General features: G+C 39.3%; 2 protein-coding genes across 3 annotated transcripts in view; one reads left to right on the forward strand and one right to left on the reverse strand.

Annotated features, from left to right (window-relative positions):
• The window catches only part of LOC114561054 (regulator of nonsense transcripts 1), a 23,049-nt gene extending 16,421 nt beyond the window's left edge, over positions 1-6,628 (forward strand). For both annotated transcript variants that reach the window (XM_028586713.1, XM_028586714.1), the window contains exons 18-24: positions 1-103; positions 469-643; positions 755-833; positions 991-1,152; positions 1,937-2,157; positions 2,406-2,528; positions 3,757-6,628. The exon at positions 1-103 is cut by the window's left edge and continues 40 nt beyond it. In XM_028586713.1, the coding sequence (XP_028442514.1) occupies positions 1-103; positions 469-643; positions 755-833; positions 991-1,152; positions 1,937-2,157; positions 2,406-2,525 (860 nt within the window). In that variant the 3' untranslated portion in view covers positions 2,526-2,528; positions 3,757-6,628. The remainder of the gene's footprint in view (positions 104-468; positions 644-754; positions 834-990; positions 1,153-1,936; positions 2,158-2,405; positions 2,529-3,756) is intronic.
• A 5-nt stretch (positions 6,629-6,633) lies between these two features.
• On the reverse strand, positions 6,634-14,977 carry ddx49 (DEAD (Asp-Glu-Ala-Asp) box polypeptide 49). Its single transcript, XM_028586715.1, has 13 exons — positions 14,660-14,977; positions 13,898-14,021; positions 12,775-12,860; positions 12,509-12,630; positions 12,243-12,430; positions 10,675-10,815; positions 10,205-10,280; positions 9,686-9,762; positions 9,433-9,530; positions 9,200-9,274; positions 7,672-7,760; positions 7,353-7,424; positions 6,634-6,925 (listed from the first exon to the last, which is right to left on the reverse strand). Exons 1-13 carry the CDS (start codon positions 14,772-14,774, stop codon positions 6,749-6,751), a joined length of 1,440 nt encoding a protein of 479 aa, XP_028442516.1. The 5' UTR covers positions 14,775-14,977; the 3' UTR covers positions 6,634-6,748.
• Positions 14,978-16,596: the final 1,619 nt, after the last annotated feature.

Genomic DNA, 16,596 nt, shown 5'->3' on the forward strand with positions numbered 1-16,596 from the left:
AGAAGGACTTCATCATCCTGTCTTGTGTTCGTGCAAATGAGCACCAGGGCATTGGCTTCCTGAATGACCCACGTCGTCTCAACGTAGCGCTGACCAGAGCCAAGTAAAAACCTTCACCTTGGATAATTATGGCACAGCACACATCCAGCTAACTTGTTTATGATGGGCTATTTAGATTTCCCATGAAGCTAATTAACAATCTAGCAAATCAGATGCTATTGACAGCCAGACTGTGAAAAATTCAGCTTGGTGACTTTGTAACAAACTTGACAATTTAGATTAGACATGTCTATTATTTTTATGTAGGTGTGTATAGTAGAAATAATCAGACCCCTAGGATTTCAATACACAAGAACTTGTGCCAGGACAATTTAAAGAATGTTATCGAGAAATATTTCTACACAGTTTTGTTCAATACAAAATTTCTATCCCATTCCTGAGCAGCTTTTGTGTGTGTTGTGAATGTAGGTATGGTGTGATTATCGTGGGAAACCCCAAGGCGCTCTCCAAGCAGCCGCTGTGGAACAACTTGCTGAACAACTACAAGGAGCAAAAAGTCCTTGTGGAGGGACCCCTCAACAACCTGAGGGAGAGCCTCATGCAGTTCAGCAAGCCACGCAAACTGGTCAACACCATCAACCCTGTGAGTAAACAAAGTCCTGTAGGGTTCATTAGTGAAAATAATTGTTAGTTTCAGCCCTAAATCTGTGAATTATGCAACTGTATGAAATGGCGATTGTCTGGTGTTTTCCAGGGGGGACGTTTTATGAGCAATGCGATGTACGATGCCCGTGAGGCCCTCATCCCTGGCTCCGCCTATGACCGCAGCAGTGGTATTTATTTAATATATATTTAGTATCTTGTGGTTTGACTCGAGATAATAATAAATGACAAACTTTTACAGCATAACAGTCCAGCAAAACCAGGCTTTCTTGGTAAAAGGTTTTCTTAAAAAAACTGACAAGTCTTGTTCTGCGTGCTTTCTTTCAGCCGGACGTCCGTCCAACATGTACTTTCAAACTCACGACCAGATTGGGATGATTGGGGCAGGCCCCGGTCACATGGCTATGAATATTCCCATACCCTTCAACTTGGTGATGCCACCACTGCCTCCGCCCAGTTACCTGGGTCAGACCAACGGCCCTGCTGCAGGTAGAGTACAGCACTAAAACGGTCCACTGAACCTTTAGATAATCTAAAAATGAGCACATTTTAGTCCACAAACAAAAAGACAATACAAGCAGAGCAGAACTTGGCACAAAACAAGACACAGCACAGAAGCCAAACTAACAGTATACATACATAATAAATCATTTTAGTATGTATATGTATTGACCATCCATTGTTTTAACTGCCTAGTAAAAGACTTGTGTTTTCTATTATGGATGTCCCCAGATTTCATGATGTTTTATAAATGTTATTTGTTTATTGTAAAGCATCAATAGTAGCTGACACACAGCGGAATGAGCTGTCATAAGGACACAGATTAACACATTTTTCCTCAGATGGCAAAGGTTAACAAAAATAGGCTATAAATAGTGCAAACAGTAATTCAAAACGTAGCCTACTCACCACAATGAAACACCATAATGAAAGTGCAAAAATATGTGTGTCCCTGATAAACTGTCAGTTACTCACTGTTGCTAGAGCTGACAATCCACAAGTTTCAGGGACCAAATCACACCCTGTCTTTATTGTCAAACAGCAATAGTCCCAGTATTTCCCAAGCCTCACTTACTGTGGTTCCTCTCAACCTTCTAGTATAAATAACATATTATCACCACTTATGCCAGGAAGACACTGCACGCGTAAGCGGAGCTGTTTTCATTTCGGTGCCTATGTTATTCAATCTGTCTGGCTGCGCCACAATCAAGAGCGTATCGGTTACTGTTCTCCTGATCTCTTTTTTTTTTTTTTTTTTTTTATATATATCAAGGTCGTGGAGCTATGAAGGGTAAGCCTGGGCGTGGCGGGCGGCAGAGGATCCGTGGATCGGCACACCAGGGTGCCAGTCAGGGTAACGGACCAAACAGCCAGGTCAGCCAGGATGGGGCCTCCCAACCCTTCTCCCAGGGGCCGCTGACACAAGGCTACATCTCCATGAGCCAGCCCTCTCAAATGAGCCAGCCTGGCCTCTCCCAGCCAGAGCTGTCCCAGGTAACGCATCACTGTCACTTAGTGAAAGAAGAATTATCATTTAAGATGATCAATATTAAGTGTTATGGTTTAGTTGAACTGGTCACATTGTTCGTTATCTGAATTTAGCAAATCCAGTAAAAATATGAAAGGAATAATAGAAATATATTTGATCAAATATATATATAGGTTTGCATAAGAAGAGATTTAGATAAAGGCTGATGTATGAAATGAGTCTGCAATGATGTTTCTGTCCTCCTGTTCTCCAGGACAGCTACCTGGGCGATGAGTTCAAGTCCCAAATCGATGTGGCTCTGTCCCAGGACTCGACTTACCAGGGTGAACGTGCATACCAACATGGTGGGGTGACTGGACTGTCACAATTCTAAAGTGTAAGTACATAGACATAACCTTAAAACAGTCTTTGTAGTAACAGCATAGCACATTTAAGGTTTGGGAAGTTATCATGTTTCCTTACTGAAAAGAATGTGTCTGTGTGTGTAATGACTTTTGATAATTTTTAGATCATTAGGCTCATTGTCTTTGATAGGGGTGTGCAAAAAAATAGATTCACATTCATATCGTGATTCAAGCTCTACAGATTCAAAAACGATTCATAGAATTCCAAAAATTGATTCTTTTTTTGTTTTGTAATGGCGTGTATACTATTGTCCTGAAATGAGTTTAGCTCGCCATTCCCACAGATGACGCTGAATCAAATTCACACTGATGCCCGGGCACTCTTGTCATAATCAAAAGAAGTAGCTTAGTCGGCGCAAACAACGGCAAACCTCACAGAATTATTCAACCTGCTCCATCCTCATTGAAGGCGAGAGTTAGGGCACATATCAGCTTTTATAACCTCAAGGGAAAGATGGAACTTGATAGGAATCATGCAGTATTTTGGAAACACCACAAACTTGAGAACTCGCATGGTACGCAATCACCCAGAGATTAACATTAAAGACGTGGACAAACGACCAAAAATACCTAACATGCCAGTCAACCAACTCACTCTCTTTCAATGCTCTAAACTCCCACTGAACTCTGAACGAAAAGCTCTTTTTAAGTTTTATTTTATACTTAACTTTTTAGTTGCAAAAGTTTTTATTTTTGTATGAAGACACATAAAGTAATATCTGAAAGAGAGACCCACAAGAGTAACAACATCAAACTACATTTAATTTGTTGTTTGTTTTAAATTGTATGTCTACTGCAACCACATGGGAAAAGTAACTACATTTACATACTGAGAATAGTTTTTTTTTTTTAATCAAGAATTGTTTTTTTAATCGAAAATCATTTTTGAATCAAATCTTGAGCCTACAAATCGATATTGAATTGTGACATTTTCTTAATGACCCCTAGTCTTTGATGAATGTGACTGTCAATTAGTGACAGTGTATTTTTAAATGATTCTGAGTTTCAGGAAGGTTTAGTTAGAGCAATTTAGCAGATTATAAGGATATTTAGTACTGTATTAATGTGTCTTATTTTCTTTCACTGGAGACAAAAATAATTCTGACCAAAGCCAGTATTGCTCATCTCTTGCTCATTTTTTTTTTTAAATCATCTTTATGTAATTGACAAAAGGCTATACACCTGTTTTGTGTCTTGCAGGTCACTTGAAGAAGGGAGCTAGGCTTGAGCTGAGCTTAGTTCATCAGCTTTTTAATCTGGGAAATAATACAAACATAAAATGGATACCTGTTTTCCTCTGCTACAACCGAAGCACCACCAAGTGAAAGCGACGGGATAGCGAAACGAAACCAATGACCAGGGAGAGAAATAAGAGGGTAGAAGACGGAAGAGGGCACGTACAGACGGGCATGGAGATGGCAAGAGAGGCCGAGTGAACAAGCGAGAGGCAGGGACCGATGCCCGTCCAAAGTGAAGGAGGGAAGTCGAGAAGATGGCGGCGTGTGGTCGAGCTGCTGAGGGAAACGGAGGGGAGATCTCAACGGTCTCTCGTGGGAATCCAAATGAGGCTCAACTCCCAACAAAATAATCCAGCCAGCCCCTTCAACCCACAGCCTCCAGGAAACGAAGGAAAGCTATCTTAACTTCAGATGGGGATCGAAAGCTTTCCAGCTGAATTTGAAGAACTTGTTCTCCAAACTTGCAGGGCGCATGATTACAGAAAGCCATCGAACAGGAAACACAAAATCCCAATGCTAAAAGTCGGTTGGTTTCTCAACCTGTATTTCTTAAATTTGGTTTATCATGGGAGGAGAGTGGCACCATCGATCTTCTAGTGGGCCCAAAAACCTCAGCAGCCTCTGAAGGAAGCAGCAGTCAACACTCTCGGAGAGGAAATAAAAAACACGGTTTCTGTGCTTGAGTCTGAGAATAAAGAGCCTTGAATTGAAATACCTTTCGCCTTGAGAAATACTGGCTCTTTCACAAGGTCTTTTACAGGGTGGTTTCGACCACGTCAGTGGTGGCGCAGCACGGGGATTTCAGACATGACGATATCCCACCGATATCGCGATCATCATGGGACAGTTTTTCCTTCTCTGAAGTACCTTTCTTATCACAGAGCACAAAATTGCAAAAAAGTCATTGAAACTATCAAACACGACCAGCATTGAATATTCAACTCAGTCATTTGATGTTTCAGCGAAGGCTTTTCCTTATTTAAATCTTTTGAAAGCAGGGGTTGTTGATGTCCTGCTGTGCTTCATGACCAGATGTCTCTTTGAAAACACTGTGTACGCTTAGATTGGCAAATGCTCAAATGCTTTGCATTGATCGATTCCTCAGGGGATTGTGGACTGTTCACACTCATCACACAAATCCCTGCTTGAGGAGAAAAAAAAACCAAACAAGGAGGGAAGAAGGATGATAGTAGTCAAGGCTTACAGGTGGTCGTGGCAATCAATCCACCACAGGTAAGGAGTAGAAAAGGAAGGTGGCTGAGGAAGAGAAGGTTTTGAGTTTCCACATCTGGAAAATGAGTTCAGGTCATTGGCAGGGTTAGAACTGTTAAGGGAAACGTGGCTTTAGGACTGTTCAGTCCCACTAGATGACCCCAAATTAGATGTAGTTGTAAACCCAGTGTCCTTTCACGCAGCATTTTGATTTTGTGAATAATTTTCAAATGACAAGCAATATAGCCAGGCTGATGGCCATATTGCCCAGCCACACAAATCTAAATATAATCAGGGGCGGAGAATTAAGTCTTTCACAAAGGAAATGCGCGTAGAATCTCAACAAAACCCTATAATTTAAAAATCCACATAATCTGAAAGATCTTTGGTTCCTGTGGATGAAATAATTTTTTAAACTTTACTAAACCCCAGGTACACACAGTGGAAATGCCATCAGTACTGATTTGATGACGAGGCGATTTAATGGAAAGTGAATGAGAAGCCTGAATCAGTGCCTATAACCAATCGCCATCGGATAAACCGCTGCAGCACAAGCATGAATGTAGTTCAAATCAAACTACCAGCATTAAAAAATACCTTCCAGCCATCAGAGGGCTCATAAAACCTACAGAAAAAGGACTTGTATTTTATTTTTTTAATAAAAATCAGGCCAGGTGAAGATGAGGTCAGTGAGTTAGTAGTTGGGTTGTTTCTCAAAGAATGGGCAGATGAAAAAGAGAGCCACCTTCCTTCTCTGTGGAATAAAATAAAATGAAGGCTGGTAGAATTTATTTTTCCTTCTGTGGACTTTTGATTTGTGCAAAGCTGTTTTGCCTGCATTATGTATTCCTTGTAGAGTTCCTCTTGAGATTTACCTGGATCCTAAATCCTCTTCCTGGAGAACTGTGTGAACCTGAACCTTGAGTTGATCAAACTTTGCTTTTGTCAGAGGATTCGCTGCTTTGTGTGTCATGTTTTGTTCAGCTGGGTGTTATTTAGCCATTTTGTGTAGTTTTACTAAAATCTGTTTTTTGTAGCAACTTGACAACAGTAATGAGGCGGACGCCGTTTCCTTTCATTAGTTTTGTATCTCCTCCTCAAACTCTCCGAGGAATTGTAGTTTTTTAACTCTTCCAGGAAAGACGCTTTCTGAACACAGTAAGAATGTACTCCACTGCTGTTTCTCACCTGCTTCTTATTTCAGCAGACAATCATGTTACAAGTAGATGTTGCCATGTTTAATTGACTTAGAAATAATTGTTTTGTTGACATAGTGCAAATCTCTCGTGCAATGAATTAGTTTCACATATCGACCTGTTCCACTGAGATCCTAACGTGTTATAGCTTTCAGAACCTGCTGCCGTGATATTATTGCTTTGGTGTTTTCCCATCTTCTGAGCCACAATGAATTGCAACATGTGCAGTCATCATTGAAGAAGTGATTCAGTTGTGAATGAGTTGTTGTAATTTACATTTGCATCCAAACCCTTGATTCTTTATGTCAACAGGCAGAGATTGAGAGCTCAATGTGATGTAAATACCTATCTGAAACATCTTTGCAGTGAAGTTTCATCACATGGTGGTTTCTTGTTAAACTGAATCAATAAAGGCTGTCAATTTGAGCAGGTTTGATGGTATGAAATTCAACACAAGTTAAAATTTATTTGCAGATCGTCACACATAAAATGATTAGATATTGTACAGTAACCTCTTTAGTGTATATACATGGGTCGTAGCAGTTTTCACGCTGTTGCCTGTACTGCCTTTTTCTTTTTCATCTGTTTTCTCTTTATCAGTTTTTTTTTCAGCTGTCCATCTTTCTGTCTCTGAATGCTCTCCTGGATTTTTAGTTTAAACTTCTTCTTTTGGCTCCTGATCTTCTCCAGCTCGGCTTTTCTCTTAGCCTCGAGGTCTGGATCCTGAAACGGCAGTTTGAAAACAAATCAACAACAGTTCAACTCGCATGGTCAGATTCTCAGAAGCCTTATCATTTAACCATCCCAGGGTATTTGGGCTGATTGTTGGGAAAATAGACAAAGCTGTCACTTAAGTTGTGGTTATAAGAAATTGTTAATTTTCAGAGACATTTCCTTGAAAGAACTTCTCCAGTAAATTATTAATTTTGTATTATAAAAGACTAGTAAATAAACTCTCCATTTTTACCTATAATTGGTACCAAATACTTTACAAAAAAACCTTAACAGAAATTTACAACTACATATTCGTTCCTCTAGGAAATCACTCCAAGAAACTGAACTTGACGTTTTGTTGCTTCATCTTGGTAGTATATACACAAACGTGGCTTTGCTAAAATACCCCAACTGTGTGGGGTGTGGGGGGACATACCTTCCCCTCCAAGATCAGCTGTTTCCTTTTGTTGATCTCCTTTTTCTCATCAAAGTCTGTTGACTCAAGTTTCTACAATACAGAAAGGAGTTTATCAAAACATTACAAGTCATTTTAGTGAGAAAAGTGTCTAGTCTGAAAAATATAAACAGCAATAACTTACAGTATATATGTTGTCAAAGAAAGAAAAAGGTTTTAAGTACTGGTTCTGACGGATCCATTATTAATATAGTCTCCTGAACACTACAGACTCAAATAAAAATTTGTTTTGCTAAGCTATTAAGAGGTGACTGAATATGAAGATAAGAGGCGTCCATACTATTTCAATCTCTCGTCTGGTCACGTTGACCTGGGTGAGGATCTTCAGGACTTCTTTCTCCTCCACAGGATACTCCTTCAGCTTTGTCTCTAGTAAAACAGCAGTTTGTGTTGAGATACACCACACTTTAAATACAACACACATGGTATTTCCAACTTCTTAGGGGTTTTGTCAGATGGTTAAGACTAGGGCTGTTGAAATGAATTTCGAAAGTCGAATAGTAAAAAGAAAAAAATCAATACTATAAAATAAAAATATATTATATAAATATGTTGGCTAACGATAGCTAAGCACCCGCATGTGAAAACGAAATGCTTTTGTAATGTCACGTCTGATGAACGATACGTTAGCGGGAGTGAGAAACAAGGCATTGTGAGGTCTTAACATCACGGAGTACGTAACGTTAGTACAGGGGGTGTGACAGGATGCGGCTGGAAATTGGAAGAAGGATGGGAAATAGTTTAAAAAAATATATATTTCGGCATCCACCGAGCAAAAAAATTTTTTGTTATTAGTTAGCTAGTTCTTGTTTCCTATCTGCGGAGCTTCATGGAGACAGCTAAAGTTAATGTTAGCTGCCCTACTACAGCTGTCAGAGTAGCTTTGACTTCATATATTACCTTAATAGCTTTTATTCTCAGTAACGTGACAACGTGCAAGAAACAGGTTGCTTATACATCACTGAAATAGTATAGTGACCGTACAGTTTGGCTTAGTTTTCAATGCCGTTAGCATCGTGGCTAACACTTGTTACTTAGCTAGATTATGACAAATCGTTTCGGCTGTGCTTTCTAACGTGTTATTGTGCTAACCGAGCACCGTTAGCCTTTACAACAGAGCCGCTTCAACTAAACGTATGGCCTCAGCGTGGCTGGTCATCATAGCGACGGCTGGTACCAGGCACCATTTTTCATAATGGAAAACCCAAACAGGCGAGTCGAGCTGGTACCATGTAGTGGGAAAGTAACTACGAAGTTACACACGCCCTTAGGGTAGGATGTCACAGAAATATACTCACTTATGGTAAAACAGCAGGTATTCTTTCTGCCACATAGCATCATCTTATCAATTGCATGCCATTTTGCAACAACTCAGTGCTGAACCATAACACACACGGTCTGTGAGGCGTTCATGTCCTTCCAAGTTTTGTAATACAGGCTAACTATTAAACATGTATATTAAAGGAGCTACTGGCCATATCGATGCTTTGGAAGCAAACATGTTAACATTGTAGCTCATGATCAGAAAAAGAGAACAAGAAATGAGGAAGAACAAAGTCACCGAGCTGGCGGTGAAGTGCTGGTGATCTTCCACTGACACACAACATCTGACATGAGGATTTTTCTATCCTGTGCGAGTGAACGCTGGCTTTTCAACAAGCTTCATTTCAAGTAGAACAGATGTTCACACTGCAGCCACCAGTACAGGTCAGAACAGAGTTTAGCTCAGCTCTGAAAACGCACACAAAAGGAAAAGGTTTTTCCTGTGTACTACATTTTAATTCAGTCTTTATGACCAAGTGACTTACGAATCTGTCCTTCGATAGAGTGGACCAGGTGGATGTCGTACTGCGTCACCAGTGTGATGGACACTCCATTCCTCCCTGCAGAGGAAGGAAACCTTGTCATGTACCAGCTGCATTTATTTTAGAGGTTTAATGATGCAGAGTGAGTCATCGATGGGGGACACGTGGATGATGTAGTGTTGGTGTTTCTGAACTTATCATAAGTTAACATTTACTTGAAAGTTGTTAAAGGTTACCTGCTCGTGCGGTTCGTCCGACTCTGTGGATGTAGATCTTGGGAAGGCCGGGGGTGTTGTGGTTGATGACGACCTGGACAGTTGGAATATCCAAACCCCTGTGAATCCGAAAGAACAGGAAGGATGTCAAAACAAGGTGATTTCAGACTGAATCTCTCAGTCTGAAACTGAGGTTTAACAACATGAGGAAGAATTGAATGTGGATGTTCAACTTTTAAAAAGGTGTAAAAAAAAAAAAAAAAAAAAAGCTTACCTGGCAGCCACGTCTGTTGCAACCAGGATTTTGAAGACGCTGGCCTTGAACTTGGCGAGGTTTGCAAATCGTTGTTTCTGGAGAAGATAAAGAGCAGTTGTTCATTCTGAAGGCCCCGTTTAATCTGCTGTAGTACACAGACGTTTTGTTATATTATCACAATGGCTTTGTGCTTGCTATACGTTTTCTGTCTTTGTCCCTTTAATGACACAAATGTGATTTCCCCATCCAACACTAGCTTGTTGTGGAGCTCTGGGGACCAGCGATAAAGGGACACAACACCATGTTGGAGGAAATCTCTGCTCTCCCCTTTCTCTCACACAAAAGCAAAGTCAAATTATTTGAATGTGCAAACTTAATTGACCAGTAAAACAGATTCTGATACAGACTCTCTGATGCAGGGTCCCTCATAATCCCTAAAAACATCCTTCAGCAAGCCTCCGGTACTAAAATTCACTAATGCTACTTTCTCTCTGTGATGGATTAAATTCAAAATTTTGTGAGTTGCATTAGTCTCACCTGTTTCATCATGGAGTGCAGGGAGATGGTTGGAAAGTTAAATTCCCGCAGCATCATGGTGAGGACTTGGCAGTCCCTGAGTAAGAAACAACAAATTTATGTAACAAATATACTTTTTCATATGAACCACATCAAATCAACATGTACATGCACAGACTTCTAGCTGCTGATCACACTCAGGTTCAAGTTTCAAAGACATCAAATTTCACCTTATAAGCTAAATTTCTGGTCACCTATTTAAAAAGAAAAGACCGAAAATGTATGCTATTGGTAACATATTTTGTCCCACTATTACATTACTAATCACAACCCGAAACTGCAGTCTCAACAATCATGATGGAGTTGTATCAACAGCACACTGGCAACATTACAAGTTTCATAGCGGCTTTAGAAACCCTTCATCGCATTAGGGTAAGATTGTACTGGTCTGTACTATATATGAACATTTTAATTACTTCTGGGCTTCTTACTTGCACGTGTTGGTGAAGATGATGATAGACCAGTCGTCATGCTCGTCAGTAAATGTCTGGATCAAGTGGACCAGGTAGGCGTCCTTTACCTTCTCTGGAGTGAGAATGTACCTCTGGTCCAGCTCCTCCACTGTCCGTGTCCTGTAAACAACATTGTGATCTTTCACTGTTTCCTATTGAGAGATATATATATATATATATATATATATATATATATATATATATATATATATATATATATATAGATAGATAGATAGATAGATAGATAGATAGATAGATAGATAGATAGATAGATAGATAGATATATATATATAGAGATATATATATATATAGAGATATATATATATATATATAGAGATATATATATATATATATATATAGAGATATATATATATATATATATATATATATATATATATATATATATATATATATATATCTCTATATATATATATATATATATATATATATATATATATATATATATATATATATATATATATATATATATATATATATATATATATATATATATATATATATATATATATATATATATATATATATATATATATATATATATATATAGATATATAGATATATATATATAGATATATATATATAGATATAAAGATATAGATATATATATATAGATATATATATAGATATATATAGATATATAGATATATATATAGATATATATATATATATATATAGAGATAGAGATATAGAGATATAGATATAGATATATATATATATATATATATATATATAGAGATAGATAGATAGATATAGAGATAGATATAGAGATAGATAGATAGATATATATAGAGAGATAGACAGATATATATAGAGATAGATAGATATATATAGAGATAGATAGATAGATAGATAGATAGATAGATAGATAGATAGATAGATAGATAGATAGATAGATAGATTTTCTGTTGCCAGAGAGGTCAGACGCCATAGTACAGAGCAGCAAACCTGGAGCTGGTATGGATTCAGGCCAGGATTTGTGCAAGATGGATTTGAGCGTTATGTTGGATACATTTTACGTTCCACACTTGGATACACCTGCGTGAGTTTGTAGCTGCTTTCTGCGCATATCTGAATCCTAGGCTGCAAACGGTCTGATGATTCATAAACCCAGCAGATGGCTCATTCAACCACACTTAACTCCCTTCACTTGCACGACTCTGCCTCGCATGCAAAAAGGCATTTGTGCGAGAGATATGCTTCTACGATTAGCTGCACCTCAGATCACATGACAGGCAAACTGATCTTCCAGGCTGGTGCTCCTGTTTTATAAATAACGAAGATTTCTCCCACAGAATGCATCTGAAATGAGACACAAAACCTTCACGCCAAATGTGACGCTGAGTGTTTTATGTCCACTTTTTTTTTTTTTTTTTTAATGACCTGAAATATGTAGGCCGATACCTACAAATACACTGAATACACCTCTGCAAATAAAGTTTAAAACAGATCAAAATTACACCTGCAATGTCCTGTGAATTTGCTAAATATTTCTATAAACAGCCCTTAAGTGGCAGCAGGTTACTCACTCTGACTTGCTCTCCCAGAAGAAAGGTTTGTTCATGGCGATGTTCTTCAGCTCGTGCAGGGTGTCAGTGAGTGTGGCGCTGAACAGAAGCGTCTGCCGTTTAGCCGGTAAAGTAGCCAGGATCGTCTCCAGGTCTTTGGTGAAGTCAGTACAGCCCTGCTCCAACAGCCGGTCCGCCTCGTCCAGAATCTGAAAACACACAAAGGCGACGTCACAAACTGTTGAAACCTTGTCCAAGTCTCAGCGTGTGGTCTGTCCTGAACTCACTAGGAACTGGATCTTGCTCATGCTGAAGGTGTCGGAGCTGCGGATGTGATCGGCCAGCCGTCCGGGCGTCGCTACTACTACATGTGGCTGGTTGGACAGCTCCAGGGCCTGGCTCACCATGTCTATCAGTAACACAGCAGTGACAACATCAGCACAGAGGAGAGGCTCAGACAGAATTCAACAGTAATTGGAAGCCGTGTTTCTGCAGCAGCAACGCAATACCGGGACTTTAAAAGCCCAGCAGACTCTCAGAATAAAGGATATACCCATTCCACCGACGATGATGCAGTCTCTCAGACCCAGTGGCTTCCCCAGGACTCGAAACTGCTCTGCAATCTGATAGGCGAGCTCCCTGCATGACATCACATATACAACACCATCAGCTGGATATATGGGAACATATTTCTTACAGTGCTAATTAATCTTAAGTATCAATAACACATGCATTATAGATTTGATAGAAACAAAGATTTATTTGAAAAATGTTTTGTATTCTGTTGTCATCCTGAGCTAAAATGAAAACCATCTGTGTTGAAATCCTGGCTGATAAACTTTAAAAGGAAACTCATTATCCTGAATTTGTAGCTTTGGAATAAAACTCTTTTCTCAGATGTATACATTATTTAGGATCTGAGGCTTACATGTGTATCTGACATGCAAAGGATTTGGATATTAAAGGTCCCATGGCATGAAAATTTCACTTGATGAGGTTTTTTAACATTAATATGCATTCCCCCAGCCTGCCTATGGTCCCCCAATGGCTAGAAATGGTGATAGGTGTAAACCGAGCCCTGGGTATCCTGCTCTGCCTTTGAGAAAATGAAAGCTCAGATGGGCCAATCTGGAATCTTGGTCCTTATGAGGTCATAAGGAGGAAGGTTACCTCCCCTTTCTCTGCTTGCTCACCCAGAGAATTTGGCCCACCCATGAGAGAGAGACATCATGGCTTTCAAACGAGCAAAGTGGCAGTTGGTCAAGGCCACACCCCCACCCTCCACCTTGCCCCCCCTCTCTCCTCCTCAATAGCTACAGACACAGAAATGGCACATACTAAGGAAAGCTCATTGTGGAGCCGGCTCTAGTGGCTGTAATTCTGCACCAAGGCTGAATTTCAGGAAAAAAGACTTCAGATACAGTATTAGGGGACCAATATGGTCTATATAAAAGCATCCAAATAGCACCATATCAAAGGGACCTTTAAGTTTAGTTTAGAGTCATTGTGCTTTTATTTTGATAGACTGACAACCTCTCCTTTACCACTGATGTTTCAGATCACAAACATGACATGATATTTAACATGGAAATGACACAATCTGACAGGAAGAATACCCCCCCATAAAAGTGTAGCAGGGTCTTCCAGTTTGCTCTCTGACACTACATAACACTGACCTGGTTGGAGTGAGCACCAAGCAGAAGATGCCATATGGGTCCTCTGACAGTTTCTGCACCACCGGCAGCACAAACGCGGCTGTCTTCCCACTTCCGGTCTTAGCACAGCCCATACAATCCCGACCTGGTAGGAAAAACAACTTCATTCACCTGCTCTAAACTCTGGTGAGTGGTACCAAAGTGGTACCCTTGTGGTGACTTCAAATGATTTTACTTATAAGCATAACAATACTTTTCTCATAATTGCTGACCATGCCAAACTCCACGAGAAAATGTCGGATCACGTACTGTATCTTTGCGTATCTACAAACTCACAGACACGGATCCGATCATAACTTTAAACACTTTCTGATCCATATATTTTTCCGGCAAATTTGGCGGCAGTCAGATGTGGAAGAACATTTTATAGTTGACTACTAATGTGTATTTTGAGGTTGGGAGTAATGGGAAAACAGTGGCCTTAATTCCGGACTTCTGAATCGTAGCTCTCAGTTAAAAACTTTAATAATAAATTCAAATAATAATTTAACTGGAACTAAGAGCTGATCGGCACGTCTATCATAGCTACATGCAGAACACAATATTTGCTAATTTGGAGTGTGTATCTTCTTCCAGGTGTTTACCTTGCCTGATCATCACTGGCCATTAAATTGATGAGATCTACATTACCTGTCGCGACTGCTGATTCTGATATTTACATTGCAGGTAGCTGGCCAGGGTGACATGTTTCTAACCTGAAGATTTTAACAAAAGCTGTCTTACCTTCTAGTATGGGCGGCATGCAGTTTTCCTGGACAGGAGTGGGTTTGTTGATCCCCAGCTGTTTACACTGTTTAACCAGCCAGTCTGAGAGACCCAGCGACGAAAAGTCAGCCATTTCTGATTTATCTCGTTCTCTGAGGCTGGATGAGTACTTCTGTGCACTTTATTTTACAAAATAATCACTGAAATACTCAATTTGAACGTAGAGTAAAACCATAGACAGTATATAAGTAAAACATCCTCGTGCGTGTGTTACGTGTCGCTGTATGATTACGTAGCCGCACTGTCTTCTTCTCCAAAGTGACGGGAGACTGGAGGTTGCGCAGGCGCGTTGCTGCCCTCTGCTGTTCAAATGTCGGTGTTGTCATCAACACGATCAAACAAGTATTTTTTGGCCCTGGAGAAATTTAAAATGTTGGTCACATTATTTTGATAGGCTGACCCCACCTTTATCATAAACCAATGACTTTCCCCCCATACTTTTAACCGCGGTTAGTATTTTAATACGGTCACATACTGAAAGTTGGTAGTATCCTGTTCTCTTAATACATCCATGGTTGTAGGCCTGTGTTGTCCAGTGGTGGAAGAAATACTCTGATATTTTACTTAAGTAAAAGCACAAATACCGCAGTGTAGAAATACTCTGTGAGAAGTAAAAGTCCTGCATTCAAACTTTACTTTGTGCTTTAATTAAAAGCACAAAAGGATTAGCATCAAAAAGTAAATGTACTCATTATGCAGAATGGCCCATTTCAAAATGATTTTTATTATTTTATTGAATTATAATTATTATTGAATTATAATTATAATTATTACATCACTTTTTAATGTTGCAGTTGATAAAGGTTGGTCATTTATTATATTTTGTATTACTAATCTAAATCTACAAAGTAACTAGTAAATAAAGTTACTAAATAAATGTAGTGGAGTACAAAATTTCCCTCTGAAATGTAGTGAAGTAGAAGTATAAAGTAGCAGAAAATGGAAGTTAAGTACAATACCTCAAACTTGTACTTAGGCTAGGTGCTGTAGTTGAGTAAATGTACTCCTCACCTCACATTTTTTATCTATAGTTGACCCTTCACTTGGGAGCCCTGCGGCATAAATGAGCTGTTGGCCCCTCCCAAAAACCCCACCACCATCTTGTTGTGAATTGTGTATGGATTCCACACATACATAGGCTGATCAGCTGAATATAGGAATATGCACCATGTAAGCACTATGTATAATTAACAGTAGTTTTTGGGGCTCAGGATTACAGGATCTGTGGGGCCCTAATCATTTCAATATTGTAATTAAGTGGTGCATATTCACAAACAAATGTGCAATTATTCAAATGAACACAAACCATTCACTGAGTGGGATAGGGGATTTGCCAGCTTTGCTCATGCAGTTAGTAATCAGCCTTGTATAGTGTTACATAATCTAATGGGTCACATATACACCTCCACAGTTCTCTAGATCTGATCTGGTTCAGCTTTTCCTGCCCTTCAGTGCTGCATGCACCTATTTCATCTGCTCCTGGCCTTTTGGTCGGTGGACAAAATTAATTGTTGTTATTTGTGATACAGAAAATATAGGAACATGTGGGAGGAAAATAAATGAATGAATGAATTTATTGGCCGTAACCAAAGGGTAGGGTCACAAAGGGTAGGGTCACAAAGGGTGCACTCACAAGCTTTTTTACCTTTTTAAAATTAAAGTCCAGCCAATGAGATTAATTACAAAACAGCTCCTTTTAAAAATGTTAATCATTTATGATTTGATTCTCTGTCTAGACTTTATTTCTGGTGCAGATGATGCTTTGTTTGCCACATTATAGGTCTGCCACAGTGAGCGTGAAGAAGACACTATGAGTTTGATTCAGTCACTGCTTGACTTGGAAAAGGAGAAAATCTTCTCCAAGAAGACCCATCTGCGTGTGCACACTGGGGCTG

Source organism: Perca flavescens, chromosome 9, assembly GCF_004354835.1.
Source record: "Perca flavescens isolate YP-PL-M2 chromosome 9, PFLA_1.0, whole genome shotgun sequence".
NCBI classification, from domain to species: domain Eukaryota; kingdom Metazoa; phylum Chordata; class Actinopteri; order Perciformes; family Percidae; genus Perca; species Perca flavescens.